Raw genomic sequence first — 15,755 nt, forward strand, 5'->3', positions numbered from 1 at the left:
CTAACTAACTAACTAACTAACTAACGGACGGAGATCGATCCATACTCCCCCCTTTAGTGGGGAACAATGAAAACCTTAAACACCTTGAAAAAACACAAAATTGATACAAGAAATTTTGCCTTGGAGAAGTTGCTAGTCAAAAGTTGGAAGTCAGAAATTCCCAGCTGGTTGGTTCTAACATCCTGTTCCAGCGGTCCAGCTGGAAAAATCAGGGAAGAAACATGAACGCCTACGAGATTTTCTTTGCCCAACATAAAATACTGTTCCCCAGCTAATGTTATGTCAGTGATAGTTGGCAACGTTTGCTAACGCTTGCTAGATAGCATAGAACGGTAGCAACTGTAAGTGCAACCTCACTTTTCAGATCTATACGTTTAACCATTTACTACACAGGTGTTTTGATAGATTTAAGGGTAACACTTTACAATAAGGGTACATTAATTAAGGGTAAGTTAATGCTTAATAAGCATTAACTAACCCTTAATTAACAGTTAACTAATGTGTCTGGTAATCATTTACTAATGGTGTTCATGTTAACTAAGGTATTAATTTATACATTATTTAATAGTCATCTTTATAAACTATTAAATAATGTATAAATTAATACCTTAGTTAACATGAACACCATTAGTAAATTATTACCAGACACATTACTTAACTGTTAATTAAGGGTTAGTTAATGCTTAATAAGCATTAACTAACCCTTAATTAACGTACCCTTATTGTAAAGTGTTACCGATTTAAGTTATTCGATGGTGAGAACTGAACCTAAGTATATTTTGAGGATTCTAAACATTAACGTATTAACATATTAAACCTAACGCCGTGTAGCATTTACACTGCATGCATCTTGGAAACCTTGGGGTTGAGAAATGCTACATGGAATTTGAAGGGCCGTTCCATTACATTTTTCCAAGTAGGAAGTTGGAATTTTAGATTTTCCAACATCTCTGTAATGGAGCAATAATCCATTGCCTGAACAGGTGGATGAATAAGCAGTATCATTATGTATGTAATATGGCACAATGGAGTAAGTCTTCAGAAGGAAACGTGAAACCTCAGACTTCAGCATGCCATTTTCATAAAAAGTGGTGAGTGGTTTTATTCATTTTTTGAGGAATCTAAGGTACACTTTCTGATGGATTTTCACACTGGAGGCCTATGCCAGCGATGACTCGGCAGAAAGTGGCTCCCAGGTTATCTCAGTCGTGTGAAAAGTTTGTAGCTGGGTGTGTGTATAAGTTTGTGTTTCCACCTTTAGCGGTGGAGCTGGCTCGCCTCGCCTTCCCGGCCGACGTGGTGAAACTGGAGGAGGCCTGGGGAGACTATCTGGTCCAGCAGAAACAGATGGACGCCGCCATCAACCACTTCATCGAAGCTGGGTACGTAATGTCCGGGAGGGACGGAGAGAGGAATGAAGAAAGAAAGATGTGGACTACTTTTATAAAACAGCAGTTTTAACCAGCTAACGTCTCCTAATGCTAACGTTAGCTAGCAGACATGGCTAACATGAACAATTTGACTGTCAAAGAAGCTCCACTAAGGATATGAAGCATAATATTAACATAATGCTGACTGTTAATAAGAAGTTGTCGGTTTGGAGATAAATATAAGCGAGGAGCCTGGTCTCTGGAATTTCATTAAATGAGCATGAAGTCTTACAATGCAAATATGTACAAAAGGTGAGAGACATATATTCTCCCGCCATAAAAGGATTATGTGATGGAGACACCACACACACACACATAGGTACTACAATATACATTTTCTCTATTCTCATCTCCTCCTAGCTGCTCCATTAAGGCCATAGAGGCGGCCATTGGGGCTCGGCAGTGGAAGAAGGCCGTCCACATCCTGGAGCTACAGGAGGATTCATCGGCAGGGAAATACTACCTGAAGATAGCTCAGTACTACGCCTCCATGCAGGACTATGAGGTGAGAGAGATGGAGGGAGGGAGGTAAAGATGAAGGATAAGGGAAGGAGGGGAAGAAATGTGAGTGAACTGTGACCTTCAAGTGATCATCATAAGGCACCACAAACGCCAACAGAGCTAAAAACCCATTTGTATTTTCAGAAAAGCATTCATTTATGTTTCCTGCTGTTTTTCCTGCATGTGCTGAAGAGACTAGTATTTTCATTAGGTCCTTGTTGAATTGCTTAGACCGTAAGCTACAGCTCTTTTTGATGCTAGCTTTCACTGCAGTTGCACTGGAAGATTGATTTGTTCCATTTCCATTTCACATTTCTCTACAATTCAAATTGCTTGTGGAAGCATTTGGCTAGCTAGTAGAAGATTTATTTCAAGTTTCCTGGTTTCCTGATTAGGTAAGTTGTGTCATTTCCCAACATTAGATTGATTGGTTTAAGTTGTGCATGTTGTTAGTTGGACTTCTTCATTGCAAGTGGGCTTAATGCTTTGCTGAGGATGTAACCTAACATTAGCGTAGGAAGACTTGCTATCTTCATATAATCTTACATCAGTTTGGTACTTACTAGGGATGGGACGATATATCAGAATAATAATAATAACAACAACAACAACAACAACAACAACAACAACAACAACAACAACAACAACAATAATAATAATAATAACTTTATTTTTTTCTAAAAACAATGTTTACAAAGTGCTTTACATATAATAAAACCCAAAAGCAGTGATGTGAAACTACCACAATGAATGATATAAAAAAATATATATATAAAAAAATATATATATAATAGAAAATAGGAATAAACAGGTACAACTAAAAACACACAAACAGAGATACAATTAAAAACAGATCGAACTTTACATAAAAGCGTGTGCCGAAAGAAAATAGGAATAAAAAGTAATACAAGAGATAAACAGGTACAACTAAAAAAAATAAAAAAAACAAACAAATAGAGATACAATTAAAAACAGATAAAAAAACAGAAATACAATATATTGCAATACAAAAATGTGACAACACGTATCGTGGGGCAGAAAAATGAATGGTGATATTAGCTCTATTTTATTCTGCTGTAGTAATCACAAATGAGTCTGCTTGACCATCACAATTTCACAAGCTCTCCATTGTAATTATATTATTTGTACTTTGTAATGACATTTTTAAATTGTTGTTTACATTCTAGCAGCCAATGCCATCTATAGAAAGATTTGTGGCTCAGAAATAAACAGAATTCTCAACAGTCAGACTGTTGGCACTGAACTTTTATTTATTACATCGTATTGTGGTTGTATCGAATCCTGAACCCAATATCGTGTATCGAATCGTATCGTGAGATAAGCAGTAGGGCTGAACAATTAATCGAAATTTTATCGAAATTGCAATATGGCCTACTGCAATTTTCAAATTACAGGAGGCGCAATATTAGTTAAAGGCGAAATGTGTGTCAAAATAGCATTTTAAAGGAAATATTGTGGTGCTGCAGAGATGTCCTGGCCTACGCATCATATTCTACAGACTTAAGAAAACATCTTTGTTTGATACAGATCCCCGCAAAAATCACACCATAATCATTTTAATACGTTTTTCAATGAATATGAGAATAATGATGTAAAAATGATCATTCCCTCTAATATCGCAAATCATATCGCCATTGAAATATCAGTCAAAATAATCGCAATTAGATATTTTTTCAAAATTGTTCAGCCCTAATAAGCAGGTCGTCTCATTCCTAGTACTTACTATGATGTATAGTCCATATTTACCTCATAAAGATTTGTCAGTCTAAAAAGGCGGGGAAACTCTATTCTGTAAATAAAAAGGAGTTTAGGTGGGTTTACCCTCCATTACATCCCTGAATGCTGCACTAGCAGTGTGAGAAGGAAAATGGCAGTGAGGAAAATGAGCAATGACAATTTCCCACAGGCAATTGAAATATGTCTTTCCGCTCATCCCTCTGAGATAAAAAAAACACACACACACACACACACAGACACACAAAACCCCGTACATGCATTTCAGCCAGGAAGTCAGAGCCCAGGATCGCCTTCAGTGCCCCTGGAGTAGTGTGAGCTGCCTTGCTCAAGGGTGCTTTGGCAATGATGACAGGGAACTACGGCTGCAGTTGAAGCTTAAATGTGAGAAATAAAGGCGTGGGGAAATGTGGAGGGAGAGGAGCGAGAGAATCCGGGCATAAATTCAAAGAGAAACGAAAAGCGAGAGAGAGATAATGGTGAACTGCGGCATGTTGTGCTTGTTATGATGAGCCAAGCTTAGCCAAACACTCTCCGCAGATTGCCAGGCTCTGAAAATAGCAGGCTATCTCGGTCTGTCTGCTCCTTGGGTGTATTCACAGAATGTAATTAAGATAACAAGCCTTTGCTCTCCAACTTCTGGAATTTGCAGGAAAGACTAAATGCAAATTGAAATGATAAAGAAAGCAGACACCCGTGGTTTTCATGGGGAAATAGGGGTGTTTATCCAGGAAAAACATTGACTAGACTTTTCTCAAACAGAATAGACGAAATGCCAACACCTGCAAATGTGCCAAACTCTCTCCCATTAGCTATCAATTCTTCTCGGGGAGAATACTGTCTCTGCATGCAAAACAGAAAAGCTTTGACTGTTTTAAAGGGCCAATCACAATGCAAACAAGCCTCAGAAAGTAAGTAAAACCGATTGACTGAGCTATTCATTTAAAGATGATGATGATGGTGTGTGACAGCGAAGCATAAGTTTCGAATATTAACATGTTTTAAGTTTTCACATGCTTGCCATAAATTTTTCATTTTCATTTTTCCTTTTTCAATCAGGTCATCTCATTGTCTCGTCATTAAAACATTATCCCATCAAATTGTGCTTTATATGAAGAAGTCACAAACATAGCAAATGTGAAATATGGCTTAAAAACCATTGATGGGGAACTAGAAATTCTAATTTCAAAGTGTTTTGCAGTGCGTTTTGTTCCGTCTAGCAGGTGCATCATAGCAGAAACCAACTAACTAAACTAACTGTGATCTGGTAGTATCATTGCCGGATTTAAAACACAGTAGATTGAGGTACAGGGAAGCTTATAATGCAATGCAGGACAGCCAACGTTTTGATATAAATCACAATGGTTTGTGTGAAATTTATCTCCTGTAATAAAACTAGGCTTGGGCGAACATTTTGTGGGGGGGGGGGGTATTTTGTTTTATTTCTTCCAAATTACATAAAATTTCTAGGCTACAATAATAATTACTTCCGCCAAGTTATGTTTTGGTGCCGTTTGTTTGTCTGTTAGCAGGATTACAGAAAAACTACTGGCCTGATTTTCTTGGAACTTGGTGGAAGGGTGTAGCATGGGCCAAGGAAGAACCCATTAAATTTTGGAGCGGATCCGGATCCGACTCACGAGCAAGCAATAATAGCACGAACCTTGGCGGAGGTCTGCGCTCTCCGGGTGCCCTTCTAGTTATTATTATTAACAGCCTAGAAATTTGATCTTACTATTCAAGCATTGGAGGAAACGATGGCCATTTGGTATAATTTGCTCATTCCTGCTAATTCCAGAAAAATGGGCTTGTGGAAAAGGGAACCCACTCAAATTAAAAAGACAGATTTTTCACTTCAATTATGATTATTTTAGGTATTTTTACCATCCTACCACTAGTAGATTATAGGTTTATACATTTAAAAGTGATATTCGGTATCGCGGGAAATATTGCGATAGTCACAAAATATTGCGATGTTTGATAATATCCAATATCGGCCCAAGCCTAAATGAAACACAAGGCACTGTGGGAAACTGCATTCAGTAGCTTCCAAGTAGACGGGACACCATGATAATACAAAATGTCTCCATATTCAAATACTGACATGACTGTGGATGGTAAAATGGATTTTCTATTATCAAAAGACAATCATGCTACAAATTAAAAAATTTTGTCCTCAGTTTTTAGGTAAAGGTCTTGAATTATAATTTACTATATGACTATATTATTCCAAGGTATTTGTATTATTGCACAAGTTCAAGTTGAGTACCATTTAGTGTATGGATACCAAGATTAGCAAAATTAGTATTGAGAGTCCGAGTGAATACAATTTTTTTGTCTGAGTTCAAAGAAAGAGATTGATGGAGAGCATCAAAGGCACTCTATAATCTAGTCTCTCTCTAAGTCTCGGTCATTCTTGTGTATGTATGAACCATAGACATGCTTATAAATTGCCTGAAATGGGGCGTGTAATTCTGTTTGAAATCTGATTTGCACCTCTGTCTTTCACAGAACATCACTGGTGTCTCATACAAAAAATATGATTCTTTTCCGCTTTGCTCCATCTCAAAGCTGCAACCAAAATTGGCTGGTTTCATCATTCTTTCCTAAATGCCTTCTGAGCCTTTTGCATTATGTTCTCTCTGCAGAATTGACCTTTAAGTGTTTCGACATCTTAATGCGCTGTGGATTTTCCTCGAAAGGTCAAAAGGTTTTTATTTTCGGCTGTGCATCGCAAAAGACTGAACCACTTTGTCTCCTCACAAATTACTCCAAATACTGTAGCGTTCTGTAGAATATGAGCTTGTGATATTCAGATTCTGTGTGTGTGTGTGTGTGTACTGTGTGTGTGTTAACTGTCTGTAGGTGGCAGAGCGGCTGTTTGTGAAGGGAGGTCACATTAAAGACGCCATAGACATGTACACCGCAGCTGGACGCTGGGAGGAGGCTCATAAGGTCAGTATGGACATCGACTCACACACACACACACAATCGTATACAGAGTAGGGATAGACTGATATGCATTTTTGATAGCCAATGACAATGATTTTTTATTGAACCTGCCAATAAATTCTACAATTTTAATGCCATGGATTCAGTGTTTCCCCCAGAACTGTATTCTTGTCAGGGTGTAAAAGCCTCTGAAACAGCATTTAGACCACGGGACACTAAAACCGAGGATAATAATCATAATAATAATAAAACATGCATACTTGTGTGGAATGAATGAAATAATAATTGTCACTGGTGTGCTCTGTGTCCAGCTGGCAGTGAAGTGTATGACGGAGGAGGACGTATCGGCTCTGTACATCAGTAGAGCTCAGGAGCTGGAGAGAGACGGGAAGTACAAGGAGGCCGAGAGGTAAACTACTGTTTCATTAATGTCAAGTCTCAAGTCAAGTCTACAAATAAAGGGTCCAGATATTTTGTTTTCTTAAAGAAAATCATTCCATGCAAATTCAGAAAACAGAATTTAAATTCAGTCGTCTGCTGGAACAAATCTCATCACTTTCAATCTAAGTCATTTACACAAACACAAGATCTCAAGTCAAGACTTTAGAAACCTTTTCAAGTCATCAAAGTACAAGTCAGAGTCAAGTCCCAAGTCACCAGAACCCAAGTCAAGTCCAGTCTCAAGTCTTCTCTTCATGCATCAAGTCAAGTCTCAAGCAATTAAAATTGTGACTCGCGTCCAAGTCATGTGACTCGAGTATCACCTCTGGCGATACATGAACAATTTTAACACAGTGAACAAACTACTGTATGTAGAGCTCAAATGGCTCAGTAAGAGCTACCGCGTAGACCAGCCACTAGAGGGCTTCCAGTGTCATTTAAAGAGTCTGGTCTCCCCAATGGCCAAAACCACAGGTGAATTTTGTTGCCAATAAGGAAGTGGCGACAAGCGGCAATTCCTCTAACGTCCACTAGATGCTGGCTCTAGTAAGACTCCAAACCGCCCAACTCCATCAAGTCAATGGGACCACAACCCAACTTCTCGCCAAAAATATGAAGTCAGTAGATTTTTTCCGCAAGAGGTTTTGGTCTCAGTAGCTAATTTCACTTCTTCTAATGTGTGTCCTTATGGCGATTTTCAAAATAATTGTGTCATTAACGGCATATAACAGATATAAAACAGGGTTGTTACCTCCACCAAGGAGGTTATGTTTTCGGTGCCGTTTGTCTGTTAGCAGAATTACGGAAAAACTACTGGGCCGATTTTCATGAAACTTGGTGGAAGGGTGTAGCATGGGCCAAGGAAGAACCCATTAAATTTTGGAGCGGATCCGGATCCGACTCACGAAATTTGCATATCATAGCAGACTGGACTATTGGCCTTGGCGGAGGTCTGCGCTCTCCGAGTGCCCTTCTAGTTTGTTTGTCTGTTTGTTTGTCTGTTAGCAGGATTACGGAAAAACTACTGGCCCGATTTTCATGAAACGTCGTGGAAGGGTGTAGCATGGGCCAAGGAAGAACCCATTCAATTTTGGAGCGGATCCGGATCCGACTCACGAACAAGCAATAATAGCACAAACCTTGGCGGAGGTCTGCGCTCTCCCAGTGCTAGTTCTAGTTTTCCTAGTGATTGGCAGGTCACCTGTCCAATGATCGGCAGGTCGCCAATTATGGACCAATAGTAGGTGGAGCTGCGGCTCTACAGACAGCCCGAATTCCACCCTTACGCTTAAACCTTAAAACTATGATCCACGATTTGTGGTCCATTTATGCTCATGCGCACCCTCTTGTGGCTGTGCAAGAGGAATTACAAAAACATATGCCCCAGAATGGTAACAGTTTGTTTTTAGCAAAAGCTAACCTTGCTGGCTTGTTGACGGGATTCGGAAATTACAAATACACTGTAAACCCTGTCCGGACAGGATTATTAACACAGGACAACGTTGGTAATGTAATTAAGTACATTGCATGTCTTTTTTTTTTAATGACCGATCCGGATTGAACTGACACAGTCTCTGCGCTCATTGACAAGATGATTGAGAAAGATATTTTATTAGATATTTTAGATATTGCATATATCGCACTAGTTTTTATAATTTCACACTGCATGCATTTCTTCACATTTTTTCACATGTATTTCATTCTTGTTTTCTTTGTCTCAGTATGTTCTGCTTGTGTTATTTTGCACAGCCTCCTCAGCTGCTAAACTGTCAATTACACACACAAACACACAAACTTTCTATTACACTCCCTCCATCTACTACACTGCAGGGTCGAGGTCCGGCCTCCGCGACAAATTGACAAACAGAAAGGCGCTCAATGCTAAATTGGACTTTGATGAGGTACCGCTGTGCTCTGACCGAGAGTAATTGTTACACAGTGCACCTTCGCCCGAACTAACTCACTAACAAACACACACACACACACACACACCTGCACACACACACATACATACACAAAAGCTACAGCGACCTATCTGACTTTCCATTCTAGTCGGACCGATTTAAGTTGCGTCTAATGCAAGGTGTCACCTCGTACCCCAGCTCCATCAAAAGCCCTCTCTTACTTTATTGATTCTTGCACTGATGAAAACAGCACAATTCATCAGTTAAAGGGTGTGTGTGCATGTGTGTGTGTGCAGGCTGTTTGCCACGGTGAAGCAGCCAGACCTGGCCATCACCATGTATAAGAAGAACAGGATGTTCGAGGATGTTATTCGCCTGGTGGCCAAACACCATCCTGACCTGCTAACTGAGACGCACCTCCACCTGGCCAAGGTACAGTACTGTGGGATCAAAATGACCAAATCAGAATGCCATGCTATTCACTCTGAGCACAATGAGTAGAAGCTGCCAAGTAGTGCTGGTCAAAAAACAAAGCCTTTTTGCGCCTGTCATGGTCATGCAAATGTATATTATATGTAAATCTCATTATTTTGCCCACAACTGCTCCATATTATTGTAGTTCATTTAAGATCTCTCTTTAAGAAATGATCTATACTCAGCATCTTTCAAGTAAACTTCCTCCTCACAGCACAGTTTGTCTTCAAAGCAATTTATCATCAGCCTTCCCCCTACGTTCAATAGCTTCTTCAGAAGAAGTGAGGAAAATCATAGTTCCAATACAAGATGTAAGAGACGACTTTTGTTGCCTCTTACTCGAGCATCCATGTCTCAGTTTAGTCTTCATTTTAGAGGAGCCAAAGTTTTCAATCAACCCCCCCCCCCTCATTTCTTTGATCTCACACCCAATCTGTTTAAAAAAGCTGTCAAACTGTATTTATTTCACAATCATCATGTATGTTTATTGAGGTGATCATACTGCTGTCTCTTTTTTCGTATAATTAATTACTTCATGTTAACTAATCTTTTCCTTTTTTTTTGTTGTTGTTTTCTCTCTTTATTCCTTTACTCTGCTTTTTCTTTTCTTTTCAGTTTCTTTTAATATTCTTTTACTTATTTTCTACTTTTCCCCCTATTTATTTATTTAACAGTATTTACTTTACCTATTGATTTGTTTATATTGTTTTGTTCTTTCTAAAGTTTTTTGGGGTTTTATTACACTATATTGTAATTATGTATGATTGTTATTAAGGGAGACACTCCATAAGCCCCTCGGGGTTTCTTTGGTCTTCCTTGCGCATGCTCTTTATGATGTTGGTATACATTATGGATATTTTGTTTGAATTACTCTTTTGTGCTAAATAAAAAAAATAAAAAATAAAAAAAAGATCCTTTGAAAGGTGACTTAAAGATTTTGCACAAAGAAGTCAGGAAGCAAGGGAGAGGGTTTTAATCAGTAGGCTTGGGTGATATCCAAAAGTTAATATCACGATTCTGTCACTCCAAAATATCGCGATATACGATATTATTGTATCATATTGGGGGGGTTTGTTTTTTTGTTTTCGTCCAGAAAAACGGGCTGATTGTTGAAATAGGAACCCGCTTGTATTAAAAAGACAAATTTTTCACTTAGAGTATGATTATTTCGTTTTTTTTACTATCCTAGGGTTAGTTAGCCACAACTTGATTTGGATAAATGATGATCCACTGAATGCGATTCACTAAGTGACACTGCTAGTGATATTGCTTGTAAGAAGCAAAATGCAGAATATCAAAATATATACAATGTGATTGACACCAGGATTTTACACGCCCATTAACACCCAATTCACCAAATGGCGATGCCAGGCGAATTCATTGTGTTCAGTGGATCATTGCTGTTAGCTCATGGAACTGAGATGTAAAAAAAAAAAATGCATAGATTGCTCTCACAGCGCAATCTTAGCGAATGTGGACGTAAATGTTTCCCCCAGAATTATATTCCTGTCAGGGTGGATAAACAGCATTTACACCATGGGACACTAAAACTCTCCACTGGAAAATCCCTGCATACTTGTGTGGAATCTGATCAAAATGTCTCATTAGAATCAGTTCAGGTTAAGGGCTTCCCATAGACAACCATTGTTTTATTGCTCAATTCTAGAATAAATATGTAATCATTCAAACTGCATTATATTCATCACATCAGAGTTGGATGACACTGACTGGACTAGATTCCATTTTTATTAAAAGGCCAAAAGGTCACAATTTGGTGGATAATTTCCCTTTTTGCTGTGTCAAAAAGCATGAAAAAGCTTGTTAGCAGGGCATGAAATGTACTTATTGACATTATTAGTGCCTAATAATTCCTAATAAGTGCCCTATAATGTAATTCCTAATATAATGCACTGTAGGCCATACTGTGTCTGATGCCTGCTGTGTGTCTTGTAGGAGCTGGAGGCTGAGTCCAGGTTCTCAGAGGCGGAGTACCACTACATGGAGGCTGAGGAGTGGAAGGCTGCTGTCCACATGTACCGAGTCAGTGATATGTGGGAGGAAGCATACAGGGTATATAAAGTCATATCACATCCCTTCCAGTTATTCCACATCCACTCATGACTTCTTTTTGGTGAAAAGTGAAAAAACGGCAATGTTGATGCATGCGAGAGATGAGATGAAACTTCAGCTACAATGGCTAAAAAGTCTTGTTGATCTGGATAGTATAACCAGGTCTAGATGAGGTCTTTTGTCACATGTCCTCCCTCTCTTTCTGCCATCCTTCCTTTCTCTCTCCACTGTAGAATATCAAATAAAGCAAAAATGCCCAAAAGTAATCTGAAAAAATGTAGTTAGTATAGCTATAACAGCAGAATAACCTTTTTTAAAGGTTTTCGCTTGATTGCGAGGATTCTCTACGGTTAGGGGTTAGGAAATGAATGTAATATGTCATAAGTATAGTAATGTGTGTGTGTGTGTGTGTGTCAGGTGGCTAAGAGCCATGGTGGTGCTGGTGCCCAGAAGCAGGTTGCCTACCTGTGGGCCAGGAGCCTGGGAGGAGAGGCTGCTGTCAAGCTGCTCAACAAGTTTGGCCTGCTAGAGTACGCCATCGACTTTGCTTCAGATAACTGGTGAGCAGCACCACAACACATAGACCCAACAGCCTCTAGATGGTGCTGCGATTTATTGTTGCATCTAGAGTCCAAATGCAACCCATTGTTAATCTTGAAGGAAATCTTGAACGCATACCATGTGGCAAGAAGTGGATGATCAAAAAACGGGATCTGATGTGATGTCTTCATCCTTGATATTTTGTGATATTTTGTGATATTTTGTGCGATATTTTGTGAATAGCGCGATATTTCCCACTGAGGTTCATTGTTGTATGCAGTGATCTGTGCATTGTGACAATGCTTTTTTTCTCCTCTTCAGCGTGTTTGACTTTGCCTTTGAGCTGGCCCGCCTTTCATCCAAACAGAAGATCCCCGAGATCCACCTCAAACATGCCATGTACATGGAAGATGAGGTAGATATGCCGCATTCTTACCACATACAGTAACCTAATGATATCAGTCAACTTCAAAAACTTCTCCTCATGTTCCCAATGATTGAAATGTCTCCCTTCCTTCAGCGGCTCAGTTTCAAGTATCTAGTACTAATCCTGAATTCTGGCAATGTTTCCTCTTCAAGGGCAAGTTTGCTGAGGCTGAGGTCGAGTTCATCAAAGCAGGAAAGCCCAAAGAAGCTGTGCTTATGTGAGTACTGAAGATGGTATATAATATAAATAAATATCAATTTATTGATATATCAGGCCGATATTGGCCTTTTAAAAAAAAAAAAAAAAAATTCCTTAAAATGGCTTTCAATGGAGAGGTGTACTGTCCCATAATGGTATCAGTGCTGTTTCAGAGGCTTTTCCACCCTGACAGGAATAAAATTCTGGGGGAAACACTGAGTGGCTGTTAGCACTTCAAAGCCCATATTAGTCGAGCATGCTATTGTAGTTACCTAGGCAAGCTTTTATATGAAGATAGTTCCTCTAGAACTAGTTTAGATTTGATCCAAATCTTACCATGTTTAAAAGAACACAGTGACTTAAGTTACAAAAGTCAGACTTCAAGCCTTCAAAGAAAGTCTTCTGAGTACCTTGAGACTTCAAAGGAGGGAGCATCTCCAGCGCTGCCTGCCAACACAGCTTTTTACCCTCACAGCTACCTCCCCATGCACATGGATTATTCAAGTTCTACACACACATGCACACACACTTTAGCACATGAATGCACTGCCTCTCGCAAATGAAGTTGGGTAACTAGTACCTGCAATGCCTACCTGGGGCGTCTGCACTATACTTGACATACTTGATTGCATTCACATTACGTCAATGTTAAACTTACACTACATGTGTCTAAAGGCAGTGACTCCATTTGATGTTAATTCTTGCGGTAATCTTAGAGGTTTGGATCTTTGGACCTGATCTTTTGGGTCTAGCACCAGGTAGACTGAGATATTGTATACACTAAGATATTGTCAATCATGAAACTTCATGCTTGAAACATGAATGGTATTGTCCACACTCAAAAGTAGGGTCATGGCCATAGCTGTGCTCATCTAAAAAACAAAACATAACAAAATAACCTCAGTACCTTCTTAGGAATGCCATGACACTGAAGGTGGCCAAGTGACAAAATGTTTGTCTATTCTTTGGCTCTCGCCTGAATGATTTAAAGATTAACTGAACCCCAAACCTTAAATTTGGGGTAAAGCCTGACATCTAATGGTGAAAAGTAGGGTACTGAACTGGTCTCCTGCTATTGGCTGGTCTTTGGTGCCAGGTGATGTCACCTTCTATAGAGTACAACAGGTGGTGACATCACCTGGCACCAAAGATCAGCCAATAGCCGATGGCCAGTTCAGTACCCTACTTTTCACCATTAGATGTCAGGCTTCACCACAAATTTGGGTTTGGGGATTACCGTATTTCCTCTAATATTGGCCCGGGCCTTTATTTACCTCAACTGCAGAGGGTACCAGGCCTTTATTGGAAGCATGCTTATATTAGAGACAGGCCTTTATTTCTAATTCCCTCTGTTTGATAAGAATATTTGCTCATATTTTAGTACGAAGCCTCCTTGTTTCCTGATCTGCTTCTGTTGGGGTACGTTAGGCAGCCGTTTTTTTGTTACTGCAATGCATTACCGATAATTATGGTAATCAACGACGGCACGCTCCAGAGACTTCCGCCGGCCGAGCCGTCTTGTGGCAGTTGTACGTTACTACAAACTACAGTTACATTATATAACAGGCACCAGGATTTTACCGGTATCCACCGTTGTTTTTTCCTTTGTTTTTTTCCCCAGCCTGTACTTGGGGCCGGCCTTTATTTATTCATGTTGACCACGGCCCCGGCCATTATCGGAGACCCAGCTTTTCATTGACTACCAGCCACTATTAGAGGAAATAGGGTAGTTACTCTTTAAGAATGTAAAAAAAGAACATGCATCCTACTTTTTGAGTGCGGACCATACTATCTATGTTGTCTTATGTTGTTAGGGTAAGCACTAGTTCTGAGCACTGTGACTTGTTAACTACATATTCACATGTAGGCACACTCCGTCTCTTTCTGTCACACGGACTCAATCACTTAAATAAATTCAAAGATGCTTTATTGAAATGACATGAAAAAGTACAACAAATCTAACATGAGCAAACACAAAAATCTGACTTTAACGGTTCAATAACATCATATCAATCAATTAATGAATTCATCTCATCAAAATGACTACACACTATTTTGAGTTTTGGAAGATGAATTTCTTTTACTTCATAGTTATTACAATGCAGGAGGAAGTGCTGCTCTGTCTCTTCGGCAGCAGACTGTCTATGTGCATTCAGTGTGTGTGTGTGTGCGTCAGGTAGGCTTGTGGTCGGGAGCGAGGCAGCTGCTGTCACTGAGTCTGTTTGATCTCTGGAAGCACCGCACTGCAGAGAGATCCAGAATAGAGGTGTGCTGCGAAAGAGCTGTGTCATTGAAAATAACACAGCTCCACAGCTAATGGCTCTATATCATTTATATAGCATGGGACACTGTGGCCTAGCGACCTAAGATGCGTACCATGTACTCCCAGTTCAGTTTGAAGCTCTCAGTATTTTGTAACAGTGTGCAGTGTCTTTACATTTGATGATTTTCAAGCTAAAAAAATCCAAGGATTCAATGTTTCCTCCAGAATTGTATTGTTGTCATGGCAGAAACGCCTCTGACCATCATAGGACACTAGAACTCTCCATTGAAAGCCATACTAATGAAATTATTTTAGCTTGGTTAGCAGCTTTTACAGACTGTGCTGTACTAGCCCTGTAGCTGGATTAGTGAAAAACAAGCATGGAATTTGTGAGCTTGGCCCTGGGGGAAGCCAGCATGCATGAAAAAGTGCTTGTACTAAAGTGATTCACTCTTTTTGAACCTAGGATGTCTGGTGTGGTAAACCTATGCTTTACAGACCAAGCTAAACTCAAAGTCATGCAGCAGTCAGGCTTCTATAGTTTTTATAGCTGTGTTACACAATGGCACATGCGCAGTAAAGTTTTTGGACATTTTTGGCAGAGCACATATTTTCTGGAAGTCACAAAATGCTAACAAGCTAGCAGACGTCTGTGCAAACTTCTGTTCAAGAGAGGAGTCATATTAGCATTTTGAGACTTCAAGCAAGAATATTTTAATGACCATGCTGTTGTTTGACAACCGTGAAAAGGTTATTTACACCATATACATTTCACATCAATTATTAGAACACAGAAAAGA

General features: G+C 39.5%; 1 protein-coding gene across 1 annotated transcript in view; it reads left to right on the forward strand.

The window, feature by feature from the left end:
- Window positions 1-1,261: 1,261 nt before the first annotated feature.
- ift172 (intraflagellar transport 172) overlaps window positions 1,262-15,755 on the forward strand; it is a gene marked incomplete at its 5' end in the record, with an annotated part of 38,303 nt that continues 23,809 nt past the window's right edge. The window contains 9 exons of the mRNA XM_071540775.1: window positions 1,262-1,382; window positions 1,791-1,935; window positions 6,552-6,641; window positions 6,950-7,047; window positions 9,280-9,415; window positions 11,411-11,527; window positions 11,945-12,087; window positions 12,389-12,482; window positions 12,647-12,711. Coding sequence (XP_071396876.1) covers window positions 1,262-1,382; window positions 1,791-1,935; window positions 6,552-6,641; window positions 6,950-7,047; window positions 9,280-9,415; window positions 11,411-11,527; window positions 11,945-12,087; window positions 12,389-12,482; window positions 12,647-12,711 — 1,009 coding nt within the window. The remainder of the gene's footprint in view (window positions 1,383-1,790; window positions 1,936-6,551; window positions 6,642-6,949; window positions 7,048-9,279; window positions 9,416-11,410; window positions 11,528-11,944; window positions 12,088-12,388; window positions 12,483-12,646; window positions 12,712-15,755) is intronic.

The sequence above is a fragment of the Centroberyx affinis genome, unplaced genomic scaffold, assembly GCF_046629955.1.
Source record: "Centroberyx affinis isolate AG114_WGS23_722 - 3 ecotype Tasmania unplaced genomic scaffold, CSIRO-AGI_Caff_v1 ptg003719l_1, whole genome shotgun sequence".
In the NCBI taxonomy this organism is placed as follows: Eukaryota; Metazoa; Chordata; class Actinopteri; order Beryciformes; family Berycidae; genus Centroberyx; species Centroberyx affinis.